This window comes from Pimephales promelas, chromosome 18 (assembly GCF_988280905.1).
Source record: "Pimephales promelas chromosome 18, fPimPro1.hap1.1, whole genome shotgun sequence".
NCBI lineage: Eukaryota > Metazoa > Chordata > Actinopteri > Cypriniformes > Leuciscidae > Pimephales > Pimephales promelas.
In genome coordinates, this window is record NC_142786.1 from 1,841,870 (window position 1) to 1,869,381 (window position 27,512).

Here is a 27,512-nt window from a genome sequence, read left to right on the forward strand (position 1 = left end):
CCTTCCAGAGCTGAGATATTGAGATATTTATAATGGCAAACGCCCCGAAAAAAACACCCCGAAAAAAAAACCCCTTTCAGGGGTTTTTTTTGGGTCAAAATTTTGAGCTTCTCTGATCTTCTTGAAACTCTTTCCAGAGCTGAGATATTGAGATCCCTCGTAGCATTTATGCCATTATAAAAAGAGTGGGTTCATGGACGGTGGAATTAAAATTAAAATTTCCAAAAATACACTACCCAAATCCCCATTCAATAGATTGCAGACGGGATTCTGTCCAGTTGCAGCTTGAAGGCCAGCCAGGGTTAGTACTTTTCAAAAATAGTGGGATATTGGACAAATAGTGGGTTCATGTGACGGGGACTCGTCCGATGCACACAGAAAATGACTCTAATATGACCAGATGGATTGATTCCAATACATTTAGTTTGTTACAATGTGTGCAATCTGTAAAACAAAAACCTCAAAATTATAGTTGAAATGGTATACTGCTGAAGTTTTTTTGACCTTGAGAAAAAGCTTAAAGTATAGACCAACAAATTTTATGTTTATTAATTTATTTCATGTTGGTACATTTTTTGGAAGTACACCTGTTTTGACCTGATGTCCATTAGAATGGACAAAAACAATCACAATGACAGCAATTATATAAAACCTTTTTTTTCTTCATTTGTTTTAATTTATTGAAGCCTCATGAGCTGGGAAAAAGTACTTTTATATTTTTCAGAAACTTGAAACATAATTCAGGTCTAAGTCTCTGTAATTAAGCAGTTAAACCACAGAAACACTTTTATTGGAATGGAACGCAAAGACAAACATACATCATACTCTCCCAACACACAAACAACAGTCATGTTACTCAAACTAATTCATATTCGGAAACAAAACAGATAATTAATCTGAAACTCTGGTCTTTTGGCACCCTTGTGATGTGGTCTTAATTACAAAACACTTTTTGAGACTGAATTAAAGGTCCCATCAAAATACATTCTGTAAATTTACACAAGCTTTTCATAGTTTTACTTCTTAACCTATAACTCAATATATAGCAACCATCTGAACTGTGAAAGACGCTCCGACAGAGAAATCCTCTGATTCCTGGAGCAAAACTGAGCTCAAATAGACAAATGCAGAGTTGTCCTTCGCTTTAGAGTCGGATGTCTGATCTCATGATAACGCTGAGCTGTCCTGTTGTGCCGACGTCAATCTTTATGGGATTTTCCTTTGGGCTCTTCATCGTAAGACACGCCGTACTCGTTTACTCTGGTTTTGTCCACAGGATAGAGCCTGAAAAACATCAACATCTCCTGCATCATCCGTACGAGTGCAAAGCAAGTTCAACATCAACGTCAGACTATAAGGACCCTCACCATCTCTGATACAGATACACGAGGAACACCACGTCATCTCTGAAACACGCCAGCCGGTGCGATGTGGGCATGGTGATGACGAACGCAAACACGTCGTCGATAAACGTGTTAAAAGCCTGGGGAGAAAAACAAGCGTCAGATTACAAGAAACTCAAAAACCTCCAGACAGACAATGATCTTTAGTTTTTAGTCAATAATTAATTTATTAATCATAAAAAATTATATTTAATTAAATTGATAGACTTCATCTTCAACTGTATATAATTTAAGGACAATTTAATACATTATATTAATTATTAAGATTTTTATATTATATAAGTAAATATTTTAAATACAATAATATACAATTAATATATAATATATTATTAATATTAATATAAATTTATACATTTTATAAATATTTATTTATACAAGAGACACTAAATAATTTATACAATTTATTTATAATTATTATATACAAAAATGAGGAATTAAAATTTCACAAAATAACAGAAAAACAGTGAAAGTAACGTGAATGTAAAAAATCCATATCTATCTATCTATCTATCTATCTATCTATCTATCTATCTATCTATCTATCTATCTATCTATCTATCTATCTATCGATCATATAATTAATTTATTAATCGTAAAAATTACAATAATATAATATTATTTTTTTATTAAATTGATAGACTTTATCTTAAACTGTATATAATTTCAGGATAATTTAATTATAATACATTATATTAATTATATCAAGATTTTATATATATATATATATATATATATAAAGTAGGGCTGTGCAAAAGTTAATTGCGATTAATCGCATCCAAAATAAAAGTCTGTGTTTACATATATATTTGTGTGTGCTGTATATAATTATTTTGTATATATAAATACACACACATGCATGTATATGTTTAAGAAAATGTGTTATTCCTATATAAAATATTTATATTTATATAATATAGATTATGTATTTATATATATATACAGAATTTAAGAGCAAATAATTCTTAAATATATGCATGCATGCATAGGTATTTATATATACAAAATAATTATATACAGCACACACAAATATATTATGTAAAACAGACTTTTGTTTTGGATGCGATTAATCGCAATTAACTTTTGCACAGCCCTAATATAAAGTAAACATTTTATATACAATCATTTATAATTAATATATAATATATTATTAATATTAATATATAAATTGTATAAATATTTATTTATATAAGAGACACTAAATAATTTATACAATTTATTTATAATTATTATATGCAAAAATGAGGATGTTTTAACCACTTAAATTAAAATTTCACAAAATAACAGAAAAACAATGAAAGTAATGTCTACTCAGTATCATGATTTTTTATAAATTATGATAAATTATAATACTGCTTTTTTAGTTTTTATAAATATCTATATAAAAATCATTAAAAATGCATATATATATATATATTTTTTAAATAATGTACAATCATATAAAATATGGAAAATTGTTACATAGAAAACACAACATGTAGTTTTCATACTGGCAGTTTTTATACTATATAGTTTAAGGGGGTTTAAAAAGCACTTTAAAAGCACTAAAATCTGTCAAAACAAATATTGTCTCTCATATATCATGAATGCTTAATGCAAACAGTCTCTCACCTTGTACATAAAGGCTTTCCAGGGCAGATGAGCGACTGATTTCATCTGTGAACACAAATGCATTGATTACAATACAAACCCAGACACAAATCAAGCATCATTTCATGACTCTGGATGGAAGACTCAACAAACCTTGTAATTTACAAAGAGTTGAGGCAGCATAAAGAGGAATCCGAAGGCGTACACTCCTGAACGACAACAACAATTACATTTCAATCTTTAATGTTCATAAATCAGTCGAATAAAGCAACAGAATGGCACTTACCGTTGACTAAACTGTTAATGATCCAGGAGTACCAGCTGTGCAAACACATCAGATATTAATCATTTGTGCATCTTTTTCAGCAAAACAAGTTTTAGCAAGTGTGACTCTTCACCTCTTGTACTTGACGAAGACGAGAGCGTAGCCGGCCCCGCAGAGACACAGAGGATACAGCAGATAGGACAGGTACTTCATCGCCTGAGGGACAAACAATACTCAAACGTGCCATACTGAGATACATCAACACATAATCATAAGGCTGAATCTCACCAGTGTGTCATATTCCCCTGTTCGCTTCTCAGATTCGTCCTGTTTCCCAAACTGAAGGACAGAACAATCACAGTTAGAGAATCATCAAGACGATTCAGAGCAATGAAGAAGAGAAGCCGTAAGAGTTTACCAGGAATGTGGGAGTCAAGCCCCTCCAGATCACGTGGATTTTAAAAGCCTTTTTCACTTTCCACACCTCAAATGAATATACAAATATAATTTGTAGGAGTAATTTCATTATGTCAAGAATATTGAAAGAAATCTGAATGTGAAACTGACTGACCTCTATCAGAGAGCCGACCCCAGCGGGAATCAGGACCAGGAGACTCGTCTGCTCGTCCAGCAGATACAGGAAGATCACGATCGTGCTGAAACACCTCCACAGCACTGACACACACACACACACCTCACATCAGCACAGGCTCACACATACAACAGGCTGATACACGCTAACAAACTCACTGAGCGATCACGGCCATGCTATGATGATAACCGATGTCTGATTAATATACACATTTATGAATAACTATAAAATGGAACAATTATCAAATATAATTACAATTATCATTCATTTATATTAATAAAAAATATATATTCTTATTCATATTTTAAATATGTATTTTTATGATATATATGTAAAAAAATAAAATAAAAAAATTATTATATATATTAGATTATACTGTAGAACTATATATAATTATTTATGACATTTGAGTAAAAAAAAAAATGTAACAATTATTTAAAAAATACATAAAACATTATTACATTATGAAAAACCTAATAAAGAAAAAAAAACTTAAATGTAAATTATTAAAAAAATTAAACGCCATATCTAAAAACTGTATATACTTTGAGGACAATTTAATAAATATTTATATTAAATAAATATAATATTACATTAATTTATATTAATAAAAATATATATTTATCTTAATTATTATATTTTTATTCATATTTTTAAAAAAAAGAAAATAAATATATATATATATATATATCATTATACTATAGGCCTATATATAATTATTTATGACATTTGAGTAAAAATAAAATGTTACAATTACTTTTTTTAAATGTAAAGCATTATTACATTATTAAAAAAAACTTAATAAAAAAAATATTTAAAATGTAAATTATTAAAAAATTAAAAGCCATCTCTAAAAACTATATATACTTTGAGGACAATTTGATATAGATTATTATATTAATAAAAAATATACATAACATGTTGTGTATATATATATATATATTTTTTTTTTTAATTTAAATTATTTTGTTAATTATATATATATATATATATATACAATAATTGATTATTTATAGTTATTATGTATAATATACATGCTTCTGGACAATTTTTCCACTTAAATTTAACTTTGACAAGATAACAAAAAAATAAACAGTCTTTCACTTCCTCAACAACATGTATTAGTGTATGTTTGCATGCATTCGTGTGAAAGGAGGGTTATTGTTCACAAACCAGCTTTGCTCGACATTCCCACCATGCTCTTCTTATGCTTCCAGAAACTGATGTCATTTTTGAACGCCAGGAAGTCGAACAAAAGCTGGACAGAAACACAGTGATGTATGAAATATAACCCCGCTCGGACTCACGATTAAGACGATATGATCAGTGTAAATCACATGACCTTACATGGAAAGCGGCCACAAAAAAGGTGAGGGCGAGGAAATACAGGTTTGTGTCCACAAATATTCCCTTGATTTCATCCGCATCCTTTTCAGTGAAGCCTAAAATACAAAGGACAAATATCCCTGTGACTTTTATTTTCAATATTAATGTGATTTTCCATGATTAAAGTGGAAATCAGTCACAGTTTATCAGTCAGATAAATAACTCTTCAGACTCTTACCGAACTGTTGCAGTGAATAGACAGCGTCCTGCATGTGTATCCAGAAGCGCAGTTTCCCCAGAGCGATGGAGTCGTACGAGATGGTCAGAGGCAGTTCAGTGGAGCTGCTGTTGATTTCCTGCAGTCACACACACACACACATTCACTACAGGATATAAGAGAAGACAGCTGCAGTGTAAATTATTAAAGACGCAGTACCATCAGATCCTTCACTCGGTTACTGAGCTCGTCCACAAACAGCAGCGGCAGGTAAATCATCTTCCTGCCGTTCTGATACCTGAGGACAGAGAGAGATGACAATCATAACCAAAATCTTGAGAAATTAGATTTATCATCACAAAAACTGCATAATCACACATCTTCTATGTATAAAGTTTCATATATATTACATCAAACTTAATCCACATACTGGTGAAACTGGAAAATCATGAATAATAATTGAAAGAGAAATTGCAATAAATTTGACTTGACAATAATCACTTATACATGGAAGCTTGTTTCTGCCACTGAATAAAAAAAAATAAAAATAAAAAATTGCGGGAAAAAAAAATTGCTTTTTATCTCGATTTATCTGAGATATGAAGTCAGAATTGTGAGAAATAAAGTCGCAATTGCGAGATATACAGTCGCAATTGTGAGAAATAAAGTTACAATTGTGAGAAATAAAGTCGCAACCACGAGATATAAAGTGGCAATTCTGAGAAATAAAGTCGCAATTGTGAGAAACAGTCGTAATTGCGAGATAAAGTCGCAATTGTGAGAAATAAAGTCGCAACTGCGAGATATAAAGTCGCAATTGTGAGAAATAAAGTCGCAACTGCGAGATATAAAGTCGCAATTCTGAGAAATAAAGTCGCAATTCTGAGAAATAGTCGTAATTGCGAGATAAAGTCGCAATTGTGAGAAATAAAGTCGCAATTGTGAGAAAAAAATACAGACTTTTTCGAGTTTATATCTCGAAATTCTGACATTTTTTCTCAGAATTGTGACATAAACTCGCAATTGTGAGTTATCAGGCCAATTCTAAGGGAAAAAAGACTAACTTTTTCCCCCTCAGAATAGTTTATATCTCACAATTCTGACTTTATATGTCGCAATTGCGACTTTTTATCACGCAATTCTGACTTTATTTCTCATTCTGTGGCGAACAAGCTTCCATACTTATATGGTTTTTAAACATGGTAAAATCACTGTAAATGGTAAATGGTAAATGGACTGCATTTATATAGCGCCTTCATAGACCTAATGGCCACCAAAGCGCTTTACATTTGCCTCACATTCACCCATTCATACACTCATTCATACACCGACGGCGGTGTCAGCCATGCAAGGCGCCAGCCAGCTCGTCGGGAGCAGCTGGGGTTAGGTGTCTTGCTCATGGACACCTCGACACTTGGTCAGGTGGAACCGAGGATTGAACCACCAACCTTTCGGTTCGTAGACAACCCACATGAACCACTGAGCCACTGCCGCGCCACAAATAAACATTGTTTCATCTTGAAAGAGCCGCTGGATGTGTGTGATATGAAGAACTCACACTCTCATGTAGCGGTGCACGTCTCCAGGAAGAGCCTCTCGATCGAACTGGAAGTTTTCGGACACGACGTTCAGCGTCAGACGAGAGCGCCAGTGAGAAACGGGCCGCTCCAGATCCGACTCGCTGCTCTGCTTCTGCTGATCCGGACTCTGGAGAGCAATCGGATTCATTGATAACGCAAACACAGCGCTTCGTTCAGGTGAAGAAAGTGGCCCAGCATGCAAATTTTGCGTTTAAAAAACGTCTAATAGCCGTCCAAACAGCCCAGACGTCTAGAACAAGGCAACGTTTGGGCTGTCAGTGAAAGTTTAACGGACGTTTAAACCATAGCCTAGTCATCAATTAGATCACAAAGAAACGACTCGTCTATTCTTGGGCGATGGTTTACACGTCTGTTAAACTTTCACTGACAGTCCAAATGTTGCCTTGTTAGAACAAAAACGGATAACGTTAGTTACTTTCCTTGATTCTGATTGGATGAACCACGATTGAAGCCATTGTAAATGACTCAACAAACACGCACCTGTGACCGCATTAAATTAGTGCTACACACACACACACCTGGCTGTGACTACATTAAATTAGTATTACACACAGACACATACACCTGTGACTACTTAAATTAGTGTTACACACACACACACACCGGTGAGCGCATTACATTAGTGTTACACACACACTTTGTTGCTGCATGAGTTGCTTGGCAACCTCTTTGGAACTACATTGCTTGGCGGAGGAATAAATGTGTTATAATATAACGTTATATTTTTATTTATGAATAAAATAAAAATTAAAATGAATATTTTTAGGAGTAACTGTTTTATAAAAGCCATAAGCCCCGTGATTTACACTGAATTTAGAACAGCTAAGGGGGTTTTAGGCACTAAACGTCGTAGCTAACACCGCTAAATCCACAGTAAATCACGGCTTCGTGGGGCGTATTGTTTTATTAGACGTCTGGGCTGTGTTTGGACGGCTTTCAAACATAAGATTGCTCGCTGGGACGTTTGCTGGGGTGTCGGCTCACCTGTGGGTCGTCCTGTCCCGTGATCAGGCTGATCTCGGGAGGCTTCGGCATCATGTATGTGGTCAGTTGCGTGACTAGATGCACCTGATGCGGATCCTGCCATGGATTGACTCCAGCCTGGTGCACAAACACCATAGCGTACAGCGTGCCATTCTTGCGTGTCTTCTTCGGCAAAGACACGTTTACTAACCTTAAAAAGACAGAAGGATAACTGTGAGAAAGCAAATCTGGTACACAATAGTTGTCTAGAAAGCACACAAATGAAGCCCTACTGGACAGCAATATGATGGGTTACTACTGTACTGTAGATCCCATGGCTTTCCTGTACCTCTCAAACCTGGTGTTCACATCAAACTCTTCCTCTCGGTGGATCAGACTGTGTCCTCCGTCAGCATTCGGTCTCAATGCGGTGTAGACGCTGAGCTGAAGAAACACACACAATATATCACCGTTATTGCATTTCTTCTTATTGTTTATGGAAAAATATTTTGTACTGTATAATGCTGGATATATAAGTCTGCTAATTTTCATACTGGAAAATAAAATAAATTATTATTTAAATAAATAAATAGGGTTAAATTTAAATAAATAAATAAAATCAGATTAAAATAAATATATAGAAATTGAATTAGAATAAAATACATATATAAATAAATTAAAAAATAAATACATTAATACAAATTGTGTTTAAATATTTAAATAAATAAATTAAAAACATATATTAATTAATTAATAAAATGAATAAATACAATTTAGATTAAAAAAGAAATAAAAAATATATTAAAATTCGTAAATATTTAAATTACTTCTATATAAATAGAAAGATAAATAAATTAAATTGAAAAAATATATATAAAACATTGAACAGCACAATGCTATAATGGGAAAAAAAATTTAATAATTAACTTAACAGAAACAAAATATTTAGGCCCGAGCACCGATGGTGAGAGGACCCAATTGGAATTGCTCTGTTTATTCCCAATTAATATTTTAGACACATTTACAATATTAGTTTATCACAGTATATAAACTGGGTCTTTATACAAGAAACTATACACATTAAATTTTTAATAGGGGCCCTCATATGAAGATGATCGGGGGTCCGGGCATCTAAAAGATTGAAAACACCTTTCTCACATTTAATATTACATTAATTCATATTTGTTTATTTTTTTGCCTGCTTTCAGTGCTTTCACGGGCATTGTTTATCAGATAAGTTGTAAAAACACACATATAACAAGCAGCACATGAGGGTCTCACCTGCAGTCGAGGTTTGCCGGCCAGGTAAGGTGAGATACAGCTCTCAGTTCGGGGGTTTTCGCAGGGTTTAGTGTACACGATCCCATACATGACCCAACATGTGTGCAGCACATACAGGAGGAACACCCCCACGATCAGGCTCGTGAACGAGGTTTTAGGAAACATCATCAGTGCATCAATGGCAGCACACAGATTCAGCGGACAGACCTGAGCAGATGCTGCGAATCAACATGCTGTTTGGACGGGAAATAATGATGAAGAACGGGATTAGATCAGCTGTCAATCAGTCCTGGTGCTCTGTCACTAACACACGTCACTCTAAACACACACATTGTAACATCTGCAGTCTGTTATTCTGAAAGTTTGATCCGATTTTTACTCCAGCATCCTCAGAAATCCCGTGTAAAGTCATCGGCGATTCCTCATGATGTTTAATTCCTTTAATTTAACCCTCGATTCAATTTTGACGTGATGTTTCAATGAGCGCTTATTTCCGGGGTTCGCTTCCTGTTGTGGGGTTGCCAGATTTAATCAACTCAACTATTTAAATCGCAAATTATTTTGCTGTTTTGACCAAACAAAAACAATGTAAGTTCGTTAAAAACTATTTATTACCACACTTATTCGGAGGTTGATAATCCCGCCGTTGATATAAAGACTTTTTAATGTATTATCATAATAAAAAAATAATACAAAATAATATATTTTATTCACATAACATATTATTTACGATTAACGTTACATATAAATAAGCTTTTATACGTTTTTTCTATTATGTCTAAATATTCTGTTGATTTGGGGAGTGTAGTGGCAACACTTGCATCGAGTGTTCTGCTTCCGCTGCGCACAGGAAGTGATTCCTCTCATTGCTTTGGTAGCGTCCGACGCTTTTTTGTCGTTTTGCGCTATAATTTTTTCTCACTTCGGTGGAGGATTTTCACTCAAAGTCCACCGCCAGCATGAAACTCGTCAGGTAATAAACTTCTATAGGTCTCATATAATCAATATGCATAAAGTATATGCAACGACATGCAATATAATTAAATGGATGGCGTCAGATTTGATGGAGCTGTTGGTTAGCTGTTAGCTTCAACAGGCGGGAATGAATGAATGAATGTGTTTGTTTCCATTTCTGTCATTACTGCTGTTTTTAAACGCAGCTCTTTGTTTAACTTACATTTCGAGGGTTTATCTCTGGATTTATGAGGTATACATATTTGGGATATTATTTTGTAGCTGCTGGGCCTTAAATCTAACAAACGCAGCAACAAAAACAACCACTTTTAAATGCCAGGGACTTTTCATGCACCTGATACAATCTGCAAAATATATGTTATTAGGCAAATATTATACACTTAAGTGCATAAGTTTAAACTAAGTGCAATTTCGCAATCAAATTTCCTACAAAAACATGATAAAACAACGAAGACTCTTTGTATACACGTTAGTGGATTTGACGAAATGCCTCAAATGTGATGTTAGTAAGTTACTGCTGTAAGATCTGTTTGTTGTCATGATGAATATGTGCTTCAGTCTTTGTTTTGATTGTAATCCCACAGGTTTTTGATGAAACTGAGCCATGAAACAGTCACCATTGAGCTGAAGAATGGCACACAGGTTCATGGCACCATTACAGGTAATTATGGTTTAAAATAATTTAATTATTACACTGGTCTCAATGGATCGGCTTCAAATTTGTGTTTAAGAATTCCTAAATGGATTGTTCACCCAAAAATAAAAATTATCCCATAATTAACTCATCCTAGGTCACGTGTATATGACTTTCTTTTTTCAGCTGAACACGGTTATAATAAATAATATCTCGGCTCTTCCCTGCTTTGTTATGGGAGTGAATAGAGGCAATGCCGTTATAAAGCTGGGAAGAGCCAGGATATTTGTCTGAAAGAAGAATGTCATATACATCTAGGATGGCGTGAGAGTAAATTATGAGAGATTTTTGAGTGTACTATTACTTTAAGTTGAACGATGGCTTTACACTTTCTCTTTGAATCGTATGAACAGGTGTGGATGTCAGTATGAACACTCACCTCAAAGCTGTGAAGATGACCCTGAAAAACAGAGAACCCACTCAGCTGGAGTCCCTCAGTATCCGCGGCAACAACATCCGCTATTTCATCCTGCCGGACAGTCTTCCTCTGGACACGCTGCTGGTCGACATCGAGCCGAAAGTCAAGTCAAAGAAGAGAGAGGCTGGTGAGTTACGGAAGATATCATCTAAATTGGTTGACTTTAAAACTCGGCCATTGATTGATTGATTAATTGTCTATGATGTATAATTGATTTTTTTCTTCCCATTCTTGCAGTTGCTGGCCGCGGTCGAGGAAGAGGACGGGGTCGTGGCAGAGGAAGAGGACGTGGTCGCGGTGGGCCGAGGAGATGAACATCTCAAGCCACTGTACATTAGTGCGCTTTGTACAGCATTTTTTTGTTCTTTATTTGGAGAATATTTTGATTCTGACTTGTTTGCATTTTGTACATTAAATTCAATTTGTTTTGAAAGCTGTTTTGAGTCTTGTTTAAGTGCTGAGCTGTTTGTGCTAATATAAGGCCAGTGATGATTCTGGTTATTTTTTTCAGTCTTATCAATAAATTGCTTGATTTAACTTGTCTAGTTGTGTACTGAAGAATGTTAATTTTTTGTTCAAATATAATGGCCAGTGTTGGGGTCTGATAATATTGTTTCAAAACGTGAGTTTAAACGTTACTTACATTAAATTGCTGTTCAGTTTATTCAGTGTATTTGTTGAAGTTGCTACTCAAAACCTTTTCATTCACCATCACTTATCCTCCTAAATATGCTGGGCAGGGGAAATTGAAATACAAGGGTTAGGTGGTTACAATTTTAATAATACGCGTTTTATAGCTAAGACACTTTTCTTATATTCATATTTTTGGAAACTGTAATTCAAAATAAGTCTTTATTTCTTTGTTTTACAATTAATGAACCCCAACATTTCCTAAACGTCGCTTTTGTTTTACACCTTTCTAGTTTTGACGTACGGTTTAAGCGCGATAAAGTCAGTGGGGCTTTAATTTTGAAAATTGTGGTCGTGACGCCACCCGGCTCAGTTCCATGGTCAGTTTACCTGTTGGGTTCATTTAAGTGAGTCGATTCAAACTCTTTTTGCGTTTTGTTGTTCAAAATGATAATTGTTTGTTAATTATCATTAATTGTATTTTTACCAAATACAGTGAACAAAATTGTTCGCAGTTCCCACATCCGTATAATTTTATTTATTTCCTTGTAAAAGATTCTGAATCATTCATTCTAAAGAATCGGCTCACAGGAACGAGTCGGGTATTGAAAGTCCTGGGGCTTGTTTCTGACGCGCTTGTTTTTCTCCCCGTCACATTAGTGAATATGTCATCCAGCGGATTTTTCATGTATTTTGCTTATGGCAGTAATTTACTGAAAGAGAGACTACAACTGAAAAATCCATCAGCTGTGTTTCACTCCGTCGGCAGGATACAGGTAAACAAACACATTATTTGATTAATAATTACCATATTATTCTGTTAATGAAAGGAGCACGTAGTCCAACAAACATATCCATAGACGTCGAGTCTACGTTACATTTACCTTGGTACCTCGTTAGTGAGTGTTACTGCGATAGATTTGTGGAGAAACTTCACTTGTCACTGTCGTAAAAACAACCAATTAAAAAATAAAATAGAAAGGTTTTGTAAGGAAATTGCATTTTAAAACAATCGTTAACATGGTAATTTTGTGTGCATTAAAAAAATCTATATAATTAAATGAACAAAGACCCAATTCATTTACACTGTGAATTATTATATGTATTTGGAAAATATTTTGTTTTTATTATCTTAATTAAAATGTTCTATTCGTCATAGCAGTGTACTGTTAAATCTATTATTTATTTAAATTTAGTATTTATTTCAATCTAATTTTAATTTGATTTTTATTATTTTTTTAATTTGGCTTGTCTTTGAAACATCTTGTAAATAATGAGTTGTAATCACAAAAAAAAAAACAAAAAAAAAAAAAAACTATCATGATGCACCCTGTTATAAGTATATTAACCATGCAGTATTTCATTGTGTCATGCTGTCTTATATTTACCCGTGTACTGTGTCCCAGGACTACAGGCTGGATTTCGGTCTTTCGGGTGACTGCACGAACTGCTCTTGGCACGGTGGGGTCGCATCGATACAGGAGAGTGAAGGAGACGAGGTGTGGGGGGTCGTGTGGAGGATAGACGACCAAAACCTGCCCAGTTTAGATCGGTGAGATCACCTGCCATTGTGATGACTGCCAAAATCACTTGTATTTATCTATTGTATCAGTATTGTATTGGATATTGCACCCTTTCTACAGAATAAGAACAAACTCAAATTAGTGGTTCATGTCAATTTATTTATTTTGTAAGTTGCTGTGTAACATCCTCGTTTACTACACATTATCTTCTATATACATTTAGTGGAACAGTTAGCTTTAACAAAAATGCGCTTTTTACTAATCCAATGGTGTACTAGGTACTATAGTGTTCTATAACTACACAACGTTTTGATACAAAATAAAGTAAAATGTTTTGAATAAGTTAATAATTGTACGAAGAATTCAAATTGCCCTGTTTTACTGCAAAAAATGATATAATATATATATATATGCACCTAGAACTTTTTGTACAGTAGCAACAACAAATGAAATTCTATTAAAATATATGATTACTATCACATTTTAAATGATTGGTTTTTATTATAAATATGATGATTATCTCTAAGGTCGACACCCAACTTAATAAATGATATTTACCATCTGAATCTAACCATATCAGCAAATGGAAAAGTCAGCCGTATTATCAGTTAATTATCGCCTTTACCTCAAATAGCATGCTTTCACATATTCTGTTCTTGAACATTTTTTGGTTTATTTACATTGAACAAAACTGAAAAACATTAACTAGAACTTTTTTCTCAAAATAAAGTCAACAATTTTATAGATTTTCATACTCTACATGAATCTACAACATTTTAAAAAACATTAAATATTAGATTAAATTAGCGCAGAATCAACTTTGTGTTGCTGTCCAGTGTCCACAATCCTGTCAAGGATCAGACAGATTTCTATGTGCATCTTTAAGCAGATAAGGAACTCCCGCACACTATCATTACTTGCATTTTTTAATAAAGTTTATTCGCACACAACGTTTTGGTCACACGACTTTCGTCAGGAGTATCCTTATCTGCTTGAATGACTAGCTGGTCTTATTATCTGACGCACCTATCACCTGCAGGTGTGCGATGGAGTTTGGTTACTATGTGCATCTTTAAAAATGGTTGTTAAAAAAAGTGCCGAGGTGAACTTTTGTGTCATCTAGTGGTTTGAAGTAGAATTAAGACAAAATAAATGCGTCTGTTAACCCCGGTGTGCCTGCTGTAACCTACATAAATAGTATACGCATGCATGTGTTTCAGACAGGAACAGGTTCATGAAGGAGTGTACAGTCCATTAGAGGTCAAAGTAGAAACTAAAGAGGAGATGATACTCTGCCGGACGTACAAGATGAACAATTTCAAACCCTGTCCACCTTCACCACAGTATAAAAAGGTACATTTTACTCCCATCATAAGCCTGACTGACCAAAACAAATCAATATGTGCTTTAACTGGAGATTTAGATGTTCTCAATATACTTGTGTTTTAATGGTTTAAAGGGGTCCTATTATGCTTTTTCACTTTTTCAACTTTTTTTAGTTTGTAATGTTGCTGATGCTGATCTTAATGTTGAAAGATAATAAAAGAAATGTAAGGGCAGAAAATCCACTCCAAAGGGAGATATTTTATTTAACAGAGTCCACTTTCCAAGAACTACAACTAACGACTAGTTTTGACTTTGACTTTTGACTTTTTTCTGAATCTCATAAAGTCATAATGTTACTCATTTAAATAGATACTTCACCTCTGGAAAGATGAATGTGTATTTAAAACGGGTCATTTATGTAGAAGAAATGTGAAATTGTTTTTGAATTTGGAGCTTTCTAGACTGAGAAAAGCCAGAAAATGTATTTTTGGCTTATGTGGATGAAAGACTACAACTCCCAGAATGCACTTGCTTTGCTGCCCTAGGAGGCCATGCCTACCGGTAACAGAGCGCAGTCGTTAAACAACAACTCTAGGCTACTAGTGAGTCTCCATGATGAGTCTGCCCGAAAATGTGTTTCGAGATCGCCCGAAATGTTCGGGATACGGCTTCTGTGTTCGACAGTCGAGGCCGGTGGCGTGATTACCAATGAGCGACACCTGTGAGACGCACCAGTCTCGTATCTCTCGCGGAGGAGCGGGAATTTTCCTAGCAATGTTAAAACCTACATCAACCGATCACTTGTTTAGCGTTCATGTAAACGCTACATTCAGATTCACCAATCGAAATGAATTCAGTTAGATTGGTTGTTGTAATAATGTTAAATATGTGATTTCTTTTTACAATCATATTCTAGTACACCCCAAAAACAAAATCAAGACTTGATGATTTTAGACCATTAACATCTATGACTGTCGAGTTGCATGACTATCATTAAAAGTGTCAATGATGAATCTCTTATTCATATGAATATTTATCTCGTCCCATTCTTCATCTAGGTCGTGTGTTTAGGGGCTCAACAGAACGGCTTGCCTCAAAATTACATACAGAAGCTTCTGGCATTGGAGACAAACAACTACAGCGGCACTACCATACTGGACCAGATTACAGACATCGAGAAATGACCTGCAGGAAATTATGTGTATTATTACCTCACTTATCAAGTTCATTAATAATAAATACACAGGTCTTAACCTTTTTGTTAGGTTGAAATCTTTTTGTTATATGGTTTTAACAGAAGATACTCATATAGTTTCAAACAATATTATGATAATGGGGAGCCAGTATAAATGTCAACAGGAATATAAGATTTCTCTGTATGATTTTGGATCAAGAATTGGATTATTGTGAAAAGTGTGATGATCACTATGGGTTTGTGTCTGTTGATTCTGTTGATTGTGATGTGTCTGTAGTGGCTATTTTTCACCATCAGCTGATCCAGAAACAACATCTAAAACCTTAAAGTGAAACACAGACAGTCAAATGTGTGCAACATTAATACATGATCCACTTAAAAACAACTAAAACAAACAATGCACTACTATAGTAAGTGATTTTGATTTATGGTGTCAAATACAGTAGATTCATTGGAGGTTTAAAACCCCTTGTAACCATTACGCATTTGACTCATATTCATAATAATACTTAAAATCCTCTTTGTCACATTTTTGTATTTAAGATAATAAAAGTGGTGATGCATATTTACAATTATCTTTTTAAAATGCCAATTTCAGAATAGTCTTACGATGCAGCATTTTGGGGGGAAAGATATGGAATGGTTATCTTCTTTTGAAATAAAATGAAACAAAGAGATTTTTTTTCTTTGCATTGCAATAATTTATGCACTGAAGGGCCACTATCCTGCAGAGTTTATCTCCAACTTGATTCAATGGGCTATATGCACGCATAAGTTCCGCATTTGACGTAAGGATGCTCGTCCATTTCCGGTTGTGTAGATTAAAGCGGAGGAAAACCGGAGAAAACGGGATTATGGCAGAGTCTTCAATATTTACTGTCCTCCCGTCTTTGAAACGAAACGTACATACGTTTAGATGTAATTTTATATATAGTTATGTTTATTTAATATAATTTTAAAAAGAAGCATAAACACAACGAGGGGTGTCTGTTTTATCTGTTTTTGTGACTAACGTTTCATTAGTATAACCATGGAGTATAAAATTCAATATAAATTCTCGGTATTGCATTGGACTCTATGATCGGCGGAAGTTATCGAGCATCCTTAATCCTTCACCGGAAATAACGCCGTGCATAGAGCCCATTGTCTGGAAGTTTCTAGTATGCCTATTAAGACCTTGATGAGCTTGTTCAAGTATGTTTAATTGGGGTCAGAGCTGAACTCTGCAGGAGATGGCCCTCCAGGAGCAGGATTGGATACCCCCACACTAGTGGGTTAAAACTCAGACATGGTCACCAAAATCAACAACCAATTAAAATATGATAATCATCACTACTCACAGAAGTGTCTCCAGTTTATATTTAGGATCATCCTTCAGATCAGACAGCAGGTTCACTCCTCTTTGATCCAGTTTATTTCCAGTTAGATCCAGTTCTCTCAGGTGTGAGGGGTTTGAACTCAGAGCAGAAGTCAGAGCAGCACAACCTTCATCTGTGACTCCACAATAACTCAACCTGTAGAGAACAATGACACACTTCAATCTCTCAGTTCAGGATATACAGCTCAGATAAGCAGGAATTTCCTCAAAACCTTTGGGATTTCTAGCTGATGTGGTCCTAATGATCTGAGTGTTCTGTCAGGTTTATATTATTCGATTAACATATATGCAATTTATTGAGGTCCTAGGCTAGTGAATGATTTATATACCAGTAATAATTGTTTAAAATAAATCCTAAATGTAACTGGGAGCCAGTGTAAAGACCTAAGGACTGGTGTGATGTGTTCATATTTTCTGGTTCTGCTCGTTCTGTATGAGCTGCAACTGTCTTATGGTCGTTTTGGAAAGGGCAGTCAGGAGTCCATTGCAATAAAAATGAAAGCATGCACAAGTTTCTCTATGTCTTGACTAGAAACTAGGCATCTAATTCTTGCAATATTTTTCAGGTGGTAGTATGCAGATTTAGTTATTGCTTTGACATGACTACTGAACCTAAGGTCTGACGTTCACCTTGAGAAATTCATCTTTGTTTCTGAATACAATGACTTAAGTTTTGTCTTTGTTTAACTAAAGAAAGTTTTGGCACATCCAACTGTTGACTTCAATGCATTGGCACAGGGAGTCAATGGGGCTGTAATCGTTTGGCGATGGGGCTAAGTAGAGCTGTGTGTCATCTGCATAGCTGTGGTAAGCGATTTGGTTCTCAGTATTTGGCTCAGAAGACTCCCCATGTCATAGATGTCCACTCAGACTTATGTTTTCCTATACTCACATAATAACCTCTCCCTCCTAAGTATGATCTGAGCCATTTTAGGACTATCTCAGAAAGCCCCAGCCTGTGAAGAAGTATGTTGTGATCAACAGTGTCAAATGCAGCACTGGGGGTCGAGTAGTACATTTGGGTAAAATTCAACAGATTATCCTTCTTCCTTGTTTGGAACTATAACTACAAACAATTTGTAAGTATCAGTGTGCGTGATTCTCAGATGATTTACCTCAGTATCTCCAGTTTACAAAGAGGATCCTTCAGTACATCAGAGAGCGCATTCACTCCTGAGTCTCCCAGTTTATTTCCAGACAGATCCAGTTCTCTCAGGTGTGAGGGGTTTGATGTCAGAGCTGAAGCCAGACCAGAACAGCCTACATCTGTGACACCACAATAACTCAACCTATAGAGAACAATGACAGTCTTCAGTCTCATTTCAAGGTGTACAACTTTCCAGGAACTTCACATTAAATTGTTTTATGTGAGTGCCACAACATTTTCAACACATAAATATAAAACATACTGCAATAACATATACTGATACTCTTCTGTAAGATATAAATCAGAAAATATTTTACATGTTAGTCATTTCGAGATTGTGTCATAACTGACACTAGGGGTCGCACTTGAGAGCCCCAAACACCTCTGATGCTTATGAAAGGCCGAGTGGAATTTGCATGAGCCACTCCCCCGGACATACGTGTATAAAAGGATGCAGTGCTTCCACTCATTCAGATTTGTTCTTTAGAGCCGAATGGATGTAAGCAGACAGAAGCTCATTTTCATTCACCTTTGCTGGGAAATCTATAGTGCATTGCATTGCTCTATCCACCCACACCAACAGGAGCTTCAGCAAAAAAGCAGTTTTCTTTTAAAAGAACAAAATGCTGGAGAAGAATTTCTTTTTAAAGAACCTCCCAAGGATCCTCCAAGTTTACTCTGGGCAGCCTTGTCTGTTCTGGGGGACAGCAGGCTGTCTCCAACTGGATTATGAATGCTATAGCCATGGCATATTAAGCATAAGGCATGGCGTGCCCCTTTGGAACACTGGCACACTCCATATGGAAGTGTTGTGTACAGAAACTTAACAAAAAACATTTCTGTTAAGTTGTTTTGAAATGGTATGTATTATTATGAAAAGCATTGTACAAATAAATGTGAGTAATGTGAAAGGGTACACATAGAAATGATGTGGCCCGGTAGAAACTGAGGTTGGCATTTATTTATTTGATATCCAGACTTGTAATAAGTGGCATAATGTACTGTCAGTCTTCCCTTTTTGTTTGCAAATGATACACAACTATTTTTTCAGATAATACAGAGATAATTGATATCTGGATGGACAGAGAAATGTTATTCAGCCATATCTAGACTCTTCGTCTCTAAAAGCCAATAATCATCTGGAACAGAGGAACCATGTTTAACAGCAACCTCAAACAGGCTCATCTCTGTTTCGCCTGAGGCAATTTACAGAGATTTGTCTCTTCTTTTTACACTTGGTACATTTCCTGACCTGTGGGTAAAAGGGCGTCTACATATGATCATACAGCAATGTCAGAACTGCTACAAATATAAAATATTTGTGAGTATCAGTGTGTGTGAATCTCAGAGAGATGATTTACCTCAGTATCTCCAGTTTACAGTCAGGATCCTTCAGTACAGCCGAGAGCTGATTCACTCCTGACACTTCAAGTTTATTTCCAATCAGATTCAGTTCTCTCAGGTGTGAAGGATTTGATTTCAGAGCTGAAGTCAGATCAGCACAACCTCTATCTGTGATTCCACAATTAACCAACCTGTAGAGAACAATGACACTCCTCAGTCTCTCAGTTCAGGATATACAGCTCCAAAAAGCAGAAATTGCAGTGAGATTCAATTCGCAACATGATTAACAGGTCCAATTTAGAGACCAGCTTATACATGGTGCTTGAGGAGGTTTATTTCAATATCATTATATATTCAATCTTTACATTTTAATGAGTACCACAAAATCCTCAACACATATGCATGAGAAAAGATACTAGAAAAAAATATTCTTCTAATATTTCCTTTTTTATTGACCATTAATTCTTATATAACTGTAATTGTCTAGATTTGAAGATCTAGAACTGTAACAGCAGACTCACAAACGAACCACATGTCTTTGCAAAACACCTTATTATCACCTTCACAACATTTCAGAATATCCTACATCCTTGTCGGTGCTATAATTATAAAATATGTGCGAGTTTCAGTGTGCATGACACTCAGAGAGATAATTTACTTCAGTTTCTCCAGTTTACATTGAGGATCCTTTATTCCACCAGAGATCAGCTTCATTCCTGAGTTTCGTAGTATATTTTCAGACAGATTCAGTTCTCTCATGTGTGAGGGGTTTGAACTGAGAACTGAAGCCAGAGCAACACAACCCTCATCTTTGACTCCACAATCCCACAACCTGTAGAAATTAAAAACATGCATATGATGAAGATGAATGACACTAGTTTAAATTCATTTAAAAAATGTGAACATTTTTTTTTACAATCTTATTATTAAAGTGTTTTTAGGTTATTGTCAATTAACACACCTAAATCTCTAACAATTTTTTTCGAATAAGGAGTCAGGGGAGTTATTTGGGTGACTAAATACAATAACCTCATTTTTTTCCTCGTTTAGCATTAAAAAGTTTTTGGTCATCCAGTGTTTAACGTCCTTTAAACAGTCTAAAAGTGACTCAAATGAATTACATTTGCGTGTCAAAGGCGTAACAATTAAATTACACTCCATGCTTTCTAAAAATGCTACCCAAAGGGAGCAAATATAAAGAAAAAAGGGTAACACTTTATAATACGGGTGCACTAATGTGCATTAATTTAGAGTTAATGTATAACTCATGAAGAACTAAATCATTAATTGATGATTACTGCATCAGCAACTAATAAAGAGTCTCTATGATTAATAGGTTAAGTAATACATGAATCATAACTAATAGTGTAAATTAATGTGTTAATTACCACAATTAGTCAAAGCTATGCACTTCAACTTCCAGTTGTCTGCTTTAATTAATCATTAGCTAATGATTTGCAAAGGTATCATTATGTTATGACTTTACTTGTTGGGGCACATCATTATTAACTAGTCATTTAGTAATTGTAGTAATTTGCACATAAATGTGCACTAACTATGAAGTAATTAATCATGTATTAATGCATATTAGTGTACCTGTCATATTATCTGGAAGTTGAAATACAAGGCTTACAATACAATTAACATATTAATTAATACTATTACTTAAAAAATGAATTATTATGGAATTAATCCACAATTACATATTTCATTAACAACAATTCATGTATGAACTAATACATTAACCTTACAGGCTCTTAATTAGTTCCTAATGTGGTAATCATTAATGAATAGCTTAAATAACCATTAGTTACACATTAATTCAGTATTATCTGTGCATTAGTTAAGCATGAATTAATGCTTATTAGTGCACACGTATTGTAAAGTGTTACCGAAAAAAATATGGGAGAACGAATAGACCCTTGAAGAACCCCCCAGGAAAGAGTTTTTTTGCCCAAGGTCATCTTACTATAGTTAACTGAAAAACATCTACCACTAAAATAGGACTGAAACCACTCCAAAACTATGCCTTTTAGACCAACTGCGTGTTCAAGACGAGAGATAAGGATGTTATGGTCAATCATGTCGAAAGCTGCGCTCAAGTCAAGAAGCACCAAGACATCATCATCTCCTTTGTCTAAAGCCAGGAAGATATCGCTTAATACTTTCAATTTTCACTTTCTGTTCGCTTAACACTTTTCATTGTAACTTTCTTTTTATTACAGTGAATGTGAAAAAATTAAACAAATAAGGGGTGGGTACCCTTGGAGATAACTTGCTCCAGGGCAGTTGCCAGTGATAATCTGCCCCTGCTGACTGTAATGGGATTTGGTGAAAATGTCCTCCTTTTGTTATTTTGGTTAGAAAGAGCTAAAAGTATAAATGTGACCATCAGTGTATGATTGTTGTCAATGTGACTTACTGAACTGATCTGGCCTCTTTAACCAGTGGCAGCAGCTTCTGAAGAACTTCATCTGCTGTATTTTGTGTTCCAATGAATGGTTTTAGAGTAAAAACATCCATCTTCTGCTCTGATGTCAGCAACATATAAACCAGAGCTGACCACTGTGAAGAGGAGAGTTTAGTTTGTCTAAGTTTTCCAGTTTTTAGATAGTCTTGGATCTCCTGCACCAGTGAATCATCGCCCAGTTCATTCAGACAGTGGAAGAGATTGATGGATCTCTCCGGAGAGGGATTCTCCCCGATCTTCTGTTTGATGTACTGAACTGTTTCCTTTTTGTTGTAGGAGCTGATTCCTGTCTTTGTCACTAGTTCTCGTAAGAGAGTCTGATTGGACTCCAGTGAGAGACCCACAAGGAAACGCAGGAAAAGGTCCAGATGTCCATTCTTACTCTGTAAAGCCTCATCCACAGCTTTGTGATGCAGCTTAGACACTGACTTTATCAAATTTTCTTTAGAAAAAGAACCTTGTTTGGTTTTGCCAAACACATTTCTGTTCTTCTTTGTAAAGGAGAAATGTGCATATAGAGCTGCTAGATGTTCCTGGATGCTCAGATGAGTAAAGCAGAAGACTTTCCCCTGATTCAAGTCCAACTCCTCTCTGAAGATCTGAGTGCACAATCCTGAGTAGACTGATGCTTCTGCCACATCAATGCCACACTCCCTCAGGTCTTCCTCATAGAAGATCAGGTTGCCTTTCACAAGCTGCTGAAAAGCCAGTTTCCCCAGTTTGAGGATCAGGTCTTCATCTTTCACTTTCTTCTGATAGTCCTTCTCATGTTTGATGTTGGTCTGAAGGATCAGGAAGTGTGTGTACATTTGAGTGAGAGTCTTGGGAATCATTCCAGTCTCAGCTTGACTCAACATCTTCTCTAGGACAGTGGCTGAGATCCAGCAGAAGACTGGGATGTGGCACATGATGTGGAGTGACCTCGATGACTTCAGGTGAGTGAAGATTGTACTGGCCAAACTCTGATCACTGATTCTCTCAAGTATTCCTCCTTCTGTGGGTCATTGAAGCCTCGTACCTCAGTCACTCGATGGACACACTTAGAGGGGACGAGATCTGATGCTGCTGGTCTGGAGGTGATCCAGATGAGGGCAGACGGAAGCAGATTCCCCACAATGAGGTTCGTCAGGAGCACGTCCACTGAGGCTGATTCAGATACATCACACAGTTTCCCTTCACTCTTAAAGTTCAGAGACAGGCGACACTCATCCAGACCATCAAAGATGAACAACACTTTATATTCATCACTGGATATTTCCAATTCTTTGGTTTCAGGGAAAAAGACACGAAGAAGATCTGAAAGACTGAGTGTTTTGTCCTTCATCAAGTTGAGCTCTCTGAAAGCGAGTGGAAATATGAGCTGGACGTCCTGATTCTCTTTCCCTTCAGCCCAGTCCAGGATGAACTTCTGCACAGAGGTTGTTTTTCCAATGCCAGCGACTCCCTTTGTCAGCACAGTTCTGATGGGTTTGTCTTGTCCAGGTAAAGGCCTAAAGATGTCACTGCATTTGATCGGTGTGTCCTCTGTTGCTGCTCTCCTGGACTGTATCTCAATCTGTCTCACCTCATGCTCATTATTGATCTCTCCACTATCACTCTCTGTGATGTAGAGCTCAGTGTAGATGTCATTCAGGAGTGTTGGGGTTCCCTGCTTTGCTGTTCCTTCATACAGACACTGAAACTTCTCCAGCAGATCTGATTTAAATGTGCTGTGGATCAGTTGAGAGTTATTGCTGAAAGAACAAGAGATTATAATAAGTGAAAAGGTTTAACTTGATAGAATATATAATTTAATTATGCAATATGACACTTTCAGCCATGCTGTTAGTTTGAATATCACTATGGCTGTGATGTTTGTCCAAGCTGTGCTGATATTCAGACCAACAGAACGATTCACACTAAAAAATGCTGGGTTGTTTCAACCCAAATTTGGGTCAAAATATGGACCAACCCAAATGTAAATTTTACATCTGAAGTTGGGTTCAATTCTGAAAAGACATTTTTAACCCAACATTTGGGTTGGTCCATATTTGACCCAAATTTGGGTTGAAACAACCCAGCATTTTTTAGAGTGTTGAGAGTGATATGGCTTTTAAATAAAAGTTCAATAACCAAGCAATGATTATTGAACAGTGGATATTTTAGACCCAATATTGTAATCATGTTCAGAATTTGAGTGAGTCTGTCTAGACAGAAATGTTGTACCTCAGATCAGCTGTGTGTTTTCCCTTAAATTGTGCTGGTTTGTCCACAGACTGGTCACTCTTGGGCTCTGGTGGCTTTGAACTCTGACTGTGGAAGTTAATTTAATAGTAAAGAGACTCTTAATTAAATTTAATTTACCATATAGATAAACCTAAAATAGACCATCAATCCATCTATCTATATTTTACCTTTTGATTTTAATATGTTGTTGTGTTTAAATGTTGATATTGCAGGGCTTTATAATACTATGAGTCACTGAGTTTTGAATGCTTCCAGAATTTAATTAACTATTTCTGCATTTTGTCAATAAGTGGATATTTGCCAAATTCTGCCCTGCATGTATTTTGTCTTTCAGTCTGTCAAACAAAAATGTTGTACCTCAGATCAGTTGATGTGCGTCTTCCCTTCAGTTGTGGTGGAATCTCTAATGACTGGTCACTCCTCATGGACACACAGCTGGGCTCTGGTGGGTTTGATCGTGGACTGTGAAATTTAATTTAATAGTAAAGAGACTCTTAATTTAATTAAATTTACCATGTAGATAAACCTAAAATAGACCATCAATCCATCTATCTATCATTCACCTTTCGATTTTTAATATGTTGTGGTGTATAGGCTAAATGTTCTCAATACGTAATGGAGTAGTGATTAATTTGTGTTATAATCTGGTTGAATCTATTAAGTTTGACAGTGTTGTTTTGCTGTGAGGTCAGTGGATGCTCTGGATCAGCTGTGAGAAGGAACCTGATCCTTTACTCAACTCTTGATATTGCAGGGCTTTATAATACTATGAGTCACTGAGTTTTGAATGCTTACGCAATTTAATTACCTATTTCTGCATTTTGACAATAAGTGGATATTTGCCAAATTTTTTATGCAATTTGTGCCAGTGGTCTTTCAGTCTGTCAAACAAAATTAATGTACCTCAGATCAGTTGATGTGCGTCTTCCCTTCAGTTGTGGTGGTATCTCTAATGACTGGTTACTCCTCATGGACACACAGCTGGGCTCTGGGGGGTTTGATCTCTGAGATTGATCTCTGAAATTCAGTTTAATACAACATAGACAACAATTCACACCATGTATGATGGATTATACAGTTACAGTTGGTTTTAAATGCAGAAAGAGTGTTGAAGCTGAAGAGTGTTTTAACCATTATTAAATCAGCATAGCCTCTCTTTCACAGGAGTGTCATGGCCAAGATGGACAGCAGTATATAAATCACACAAACACAGGTTTACAAAACAAAAATCAACAAACTAAAACACTTAAAAACAATTACTCATCATTAAGTCATCTTCCAGTTGCAGAGTATTATGTTTAAAATGTAGACACAGTTTTGTCATGTCAACTCACATTTCCTTATGACGACTTTGACGTACCTGCATTCTGGAGAAAAATCTTCATTGCTGAATGCGTCTTTGTTCTCCATGATTTATCCGGTATTCATGATGCTACAAGTCTGATGAGTCACAAATACAGAAATACAATTTAAACTGAAACTTACTTTAATATTTTTCCCACTTAAAAAATACAAAATGTTTGTATTGGTTTTAACCTTGTATTTAAACGTTTAATTAAAATGTGTCTAATGAAATGAATACATGTAAAATATATTATTTCAGTGAATTTGATGAACAAAATGAATGTGCAAAATTAAAACTGATGTATTTTTTAATTATTTTAACCCGGCCAACTTTATACAACTTTATTGTAACCTTCACGCCAAGCTAAGAAGGTTGTAGCTCTCTTTATACCTGACAACATAATATATACCTGTAAAATATTATATAATTTAGACTAAAATTATACATTTTATTGTATTACATAAACCATATTTTTAAGACATGAAGCAAAAATAAATAAATAATTTCTAAAAAAAAGAAACGTTACAAGTACAACACTCCCAAAGTCTAATCTAAATAGGTTCATTTTGTATAGAGTCGGTTACCTTTTGTTTTTGTTTTTAAGCTAATGTTCCCCAACCAATCTTTATGATGTAATTTATGTATAGAGATGTGTCAAACAAAAAGCCAAGTTAATGAGGAAGTAACTCAAACGCAGCTCACCTGACTAATACTCACTCACCTTGATTAAAATGTTACTGTAGTTTATCCCAGCTTTCCAACATCTTCATGGTTTCCCATCGAGTGATTCCAACCACCGAAATTCACGATCAACCAGAACAAACATTGAATATATACTATGAAAGACTTTTTTTCCGTTTTAAAGAATCGTCCTGGAAGGCAGCAAGGGGAAACCCAGACTATCGTCCTGGTGTAACACAGCAAAACTCTGAAAATGTTTTCACTTCTGCTAGCACAAGTTGCCAAACCCGTCTGAAGAGGAATATCCAGCACATCCAGTTATTCAACAATTTGTTTATGAGAGAGAGACTACCTCTCTAGTTTCTATTATTCGTAATCATAAAATAATGTTTAAGCATAGTTTTAAGTATACTGTATGTACTAAAAGTATGCTTGGGATTAAATTGACCCACTTTTTAGTATATAAAAGTATACAAAAGTAAACTTCAAGTGCACAACTACATTTGTACTGCATCATCTACACGTTAACTTTTAAGGCCTAGTGGTAATTTACTATTTTCTGTCACACTGAACATCGCAGCACACAAAGCCTCAGGCCTCATTGTTAAAGGGATACTCCACTTTTTTGGAAATAGGCTCATTTTACCACTCCGAGTTAAACAGTTGGGTTTTACCGTTTTCTAATCCATTCAGCCGATTTTTTGATATTTAGAAGAATATCAGTAACCAGACAGTTTCTGGTCTCATTGACTTCAGTGGTAAAATGAGTGGTAAAATGAGCCTATTTTCAAAAAAAGTGGCGTATCCCTTTAATATCTCATCTCATAACCCTATCAGGACTTCTGCCTTATCTCAACATCTTTATATCTTTAAATCAAAGCACATTGTTCTATTGTTGGTTATTTTGCATATACGGTTTTATTTA

The 27,512-nt window shown here is 35.4% G+C and overlaps 4 protein-coding genes across 6 annotated transcripts; 2 read left to right on the forward strand and 2 right to left on the reverse strand.

The window, feature by feature from the left end:
- Positions 1–739: 739 nt before the first annotated feature.
- Positions 740–9,744, reverse strand: clptm1l (CLPTM1 like). Its single transcript, XM_089122760.1, has 17 exons — positions 9,236–9,744; positions 8,304–8,398; positions 7,976–8,165; positions 6,949–7,097; positions 5,610–5,688; positions 5,412–5,529; positions 5,195–5,289; positions 5,021–5,105; positions 3,827–3,930; positions 3,674–3,739; positions 3,544–3,594; positions 3,389–3,471; positions 3,277–3,311; positions 3,144–3,199; positions 3,012–3,056; positions 1,368–1,483; positions 740–1,284 (listed from the first exon to the last, which is right to left on the reverse strand). The coding sequence occupies exons 1-17, from the start codon at positions 9,401–9,403 to the stop codon at positions 1,200–1,202; spliced, it is 1,620 nt and encodes a 539-aa protein (XP_088978886.1). The 5' UTR covers positions 9,404–9,744; the 3' UTR covers positions 740–1,199.
- Positions 9,745–10,057: 313 nt separating this feature from the next.
- Positions 10,058–11,864, forward strand: snrpd1 (small nuclear ribonucleoprotein D1 polypeptide). The gene is made up of 4 exons (XM_039678498.2): positions 10,058–10,208; positions 10,795–10,871; positions 11,258–11,449; positions 11,560–11,864. The coding sequence occupies exons 1-4, from the start codon at positions 10,195–10,197 to the stop codon at positions 11,634–11,636; spliced, it is 360 nt and encodes a 119-aa protein (XP_039534432.1). The 5' UTR covers positions 10,058–10,194; the 3' UTR covers positions 11,637–11,864.
- A 691-nt stretch (positions 11,865–12,555) lies between these two features.
- ggcta (gamma-glutamylcyclotransferase a) lies at positions 12,556–16,065 on the forward strand. The gene is made up of 4 exons (XM_039678503.2): positions 12,556–12,728; positions 13,359–13,504; positions 14,696–14,828; positions 15,860–16,065. The coding sequence occupies exons 1-4, from the start codon at positions 12,618–12,620 to the stop codon at positions 15,983–15,985; spliced, it is 516 nt and encodes a 171-aa protein (XP_039534437.2). The 5' UTR covers positions 12,556–12,617; the 3' UTR covers positions 15,986–16,065.
- Positions 16,066–16,197: 132 nt separating this feature from the next.
- Positions 16,198–26,849, reverse strand: LOC120483393 (NACHT, LRR and PYD domains-containing protein 12). 3 transcript variants are annotated; one of them, XM_089122640.1, is made up of 11 exons: positions 26,628–26,849; positions 25,922–26,001; positions 25,465–25,578; positions 24,919–25,023; positions 24,541–24,627; positions 22,288–24,068; positions 20,524–20,697; positions 19,883–20,056; positions 18,490–18,663; positions 17,337–17,510; positions 16,198–16,318 (listed from the first exon to the last, which is right to left on the reverse strand). In XM_089122640.1, the coding sequence occupies exons 6-11, from the start codon at positions 23,241–23,243 to the stop codon at positions 16,312–16,314; spliced, it is 1,659 nt and encodes a 552-aa protein (XP_088978766.1). In that variant the 5' UTR covers positions 23,244–24,068; positions 24,541–24,627; positions 24,919–25,023; positions 25,465–25,578; positions 25,922–26,001; positions 26,628–26,849; the 3' UTR covers positions 16,198–16,311. The 3 variants fall into 3 exon arrangements, with proteins under 3 accessions (XP_088978766.1, XP_088978767.1, XP_088978768.1); XM_089122641.1 differs by lacking the exon at positions 24,541–24,627; XM_089122642.1 differs by lacking the exons at positions 16,198–16,318; positions 17,337–17,510 and having other exon boundaries at positions 18,486–18,663.
- Between the last annotated feature and the right edge of the window lie 663 nt (positions 26,850–27,512).

Coding starts and splice junctions, on each gene's coding strand:
- snrpd1 (XM_039678498.2), top strand. Junction 10,872..11,257: donor GGTTCATGGCACCATTACAG/GTAATTATGGTT, acceptor TCGTATGAACAG/GTGTGGATGTCAGTATGAAC. Junction 11,450..11,559: donor GTCAAAGAAGAGAGAGGCTG/GTGAGTTACGGA, acceptor CCATTCTTGCAG/TTGCTGGCCGCGGTCGAGGA.
- clptm1l (XM_089122760.1), bottom strand. CDS start 9,403: ATGATGTTTCCTAAAACCTCGTTCACGAGCCTGATCGTGGGGGTGTTC. Junction 5,689..6,948: donor GTGCACCGCTACATGAGAGT/GTGAGTTCTTCA, acceptor CTCTGTCCTCAG/GTATCAGAACGGCAGGAAGA. Junction 3,200..3,276: donor CATTAACAGTTTAGTCAACG/GTAAGTGCCATT, acceptor GTTGTCGTTCAG/GAGTGTACGCCTTCGGATTC.
- ggcta (XM_039678503.2), top strand. CDS start 12,618: ATGTCATCCAGCGGATTTTTCATGTATTTTGCTTATGGCAGTAATTTA. Junction 12,729..13,358: donor ACTCCGTCGGCAGGATACAG/GTAAACAAACAC, acceptor ACTGTGTCCCAG/GACTACAGGCTGGATTTCGG. Junction 13,505..14,695: donor AACCTGCCCAGTTTAGATCG/GTGAGATCACCT, acceptor CATGTGTTTCAG/ACAGGAACAGGTTCATGAAG.
- LOC120483393 (XM_089122641.1), bottom strand. CDS start 23,243: ATGTGCCACATCCCAGTCTTCTGCTGGATCTCAGCCACTGTCCTAGAG. Junction 20,698..22,287: donor AAAGAGGCCAGATCAGTTCA/GTAAGTCACATT, acceptor TAATTTCTACAG/GTTGTGGGATTGTGGAGTCA. Junction 17,511..18,489: donor TGTAAACTGGAGATACTGAG/GTAAATCATCTG, acceptor TGTTCTCTACAG/GTTGAGTTATTGTGGAGTCA.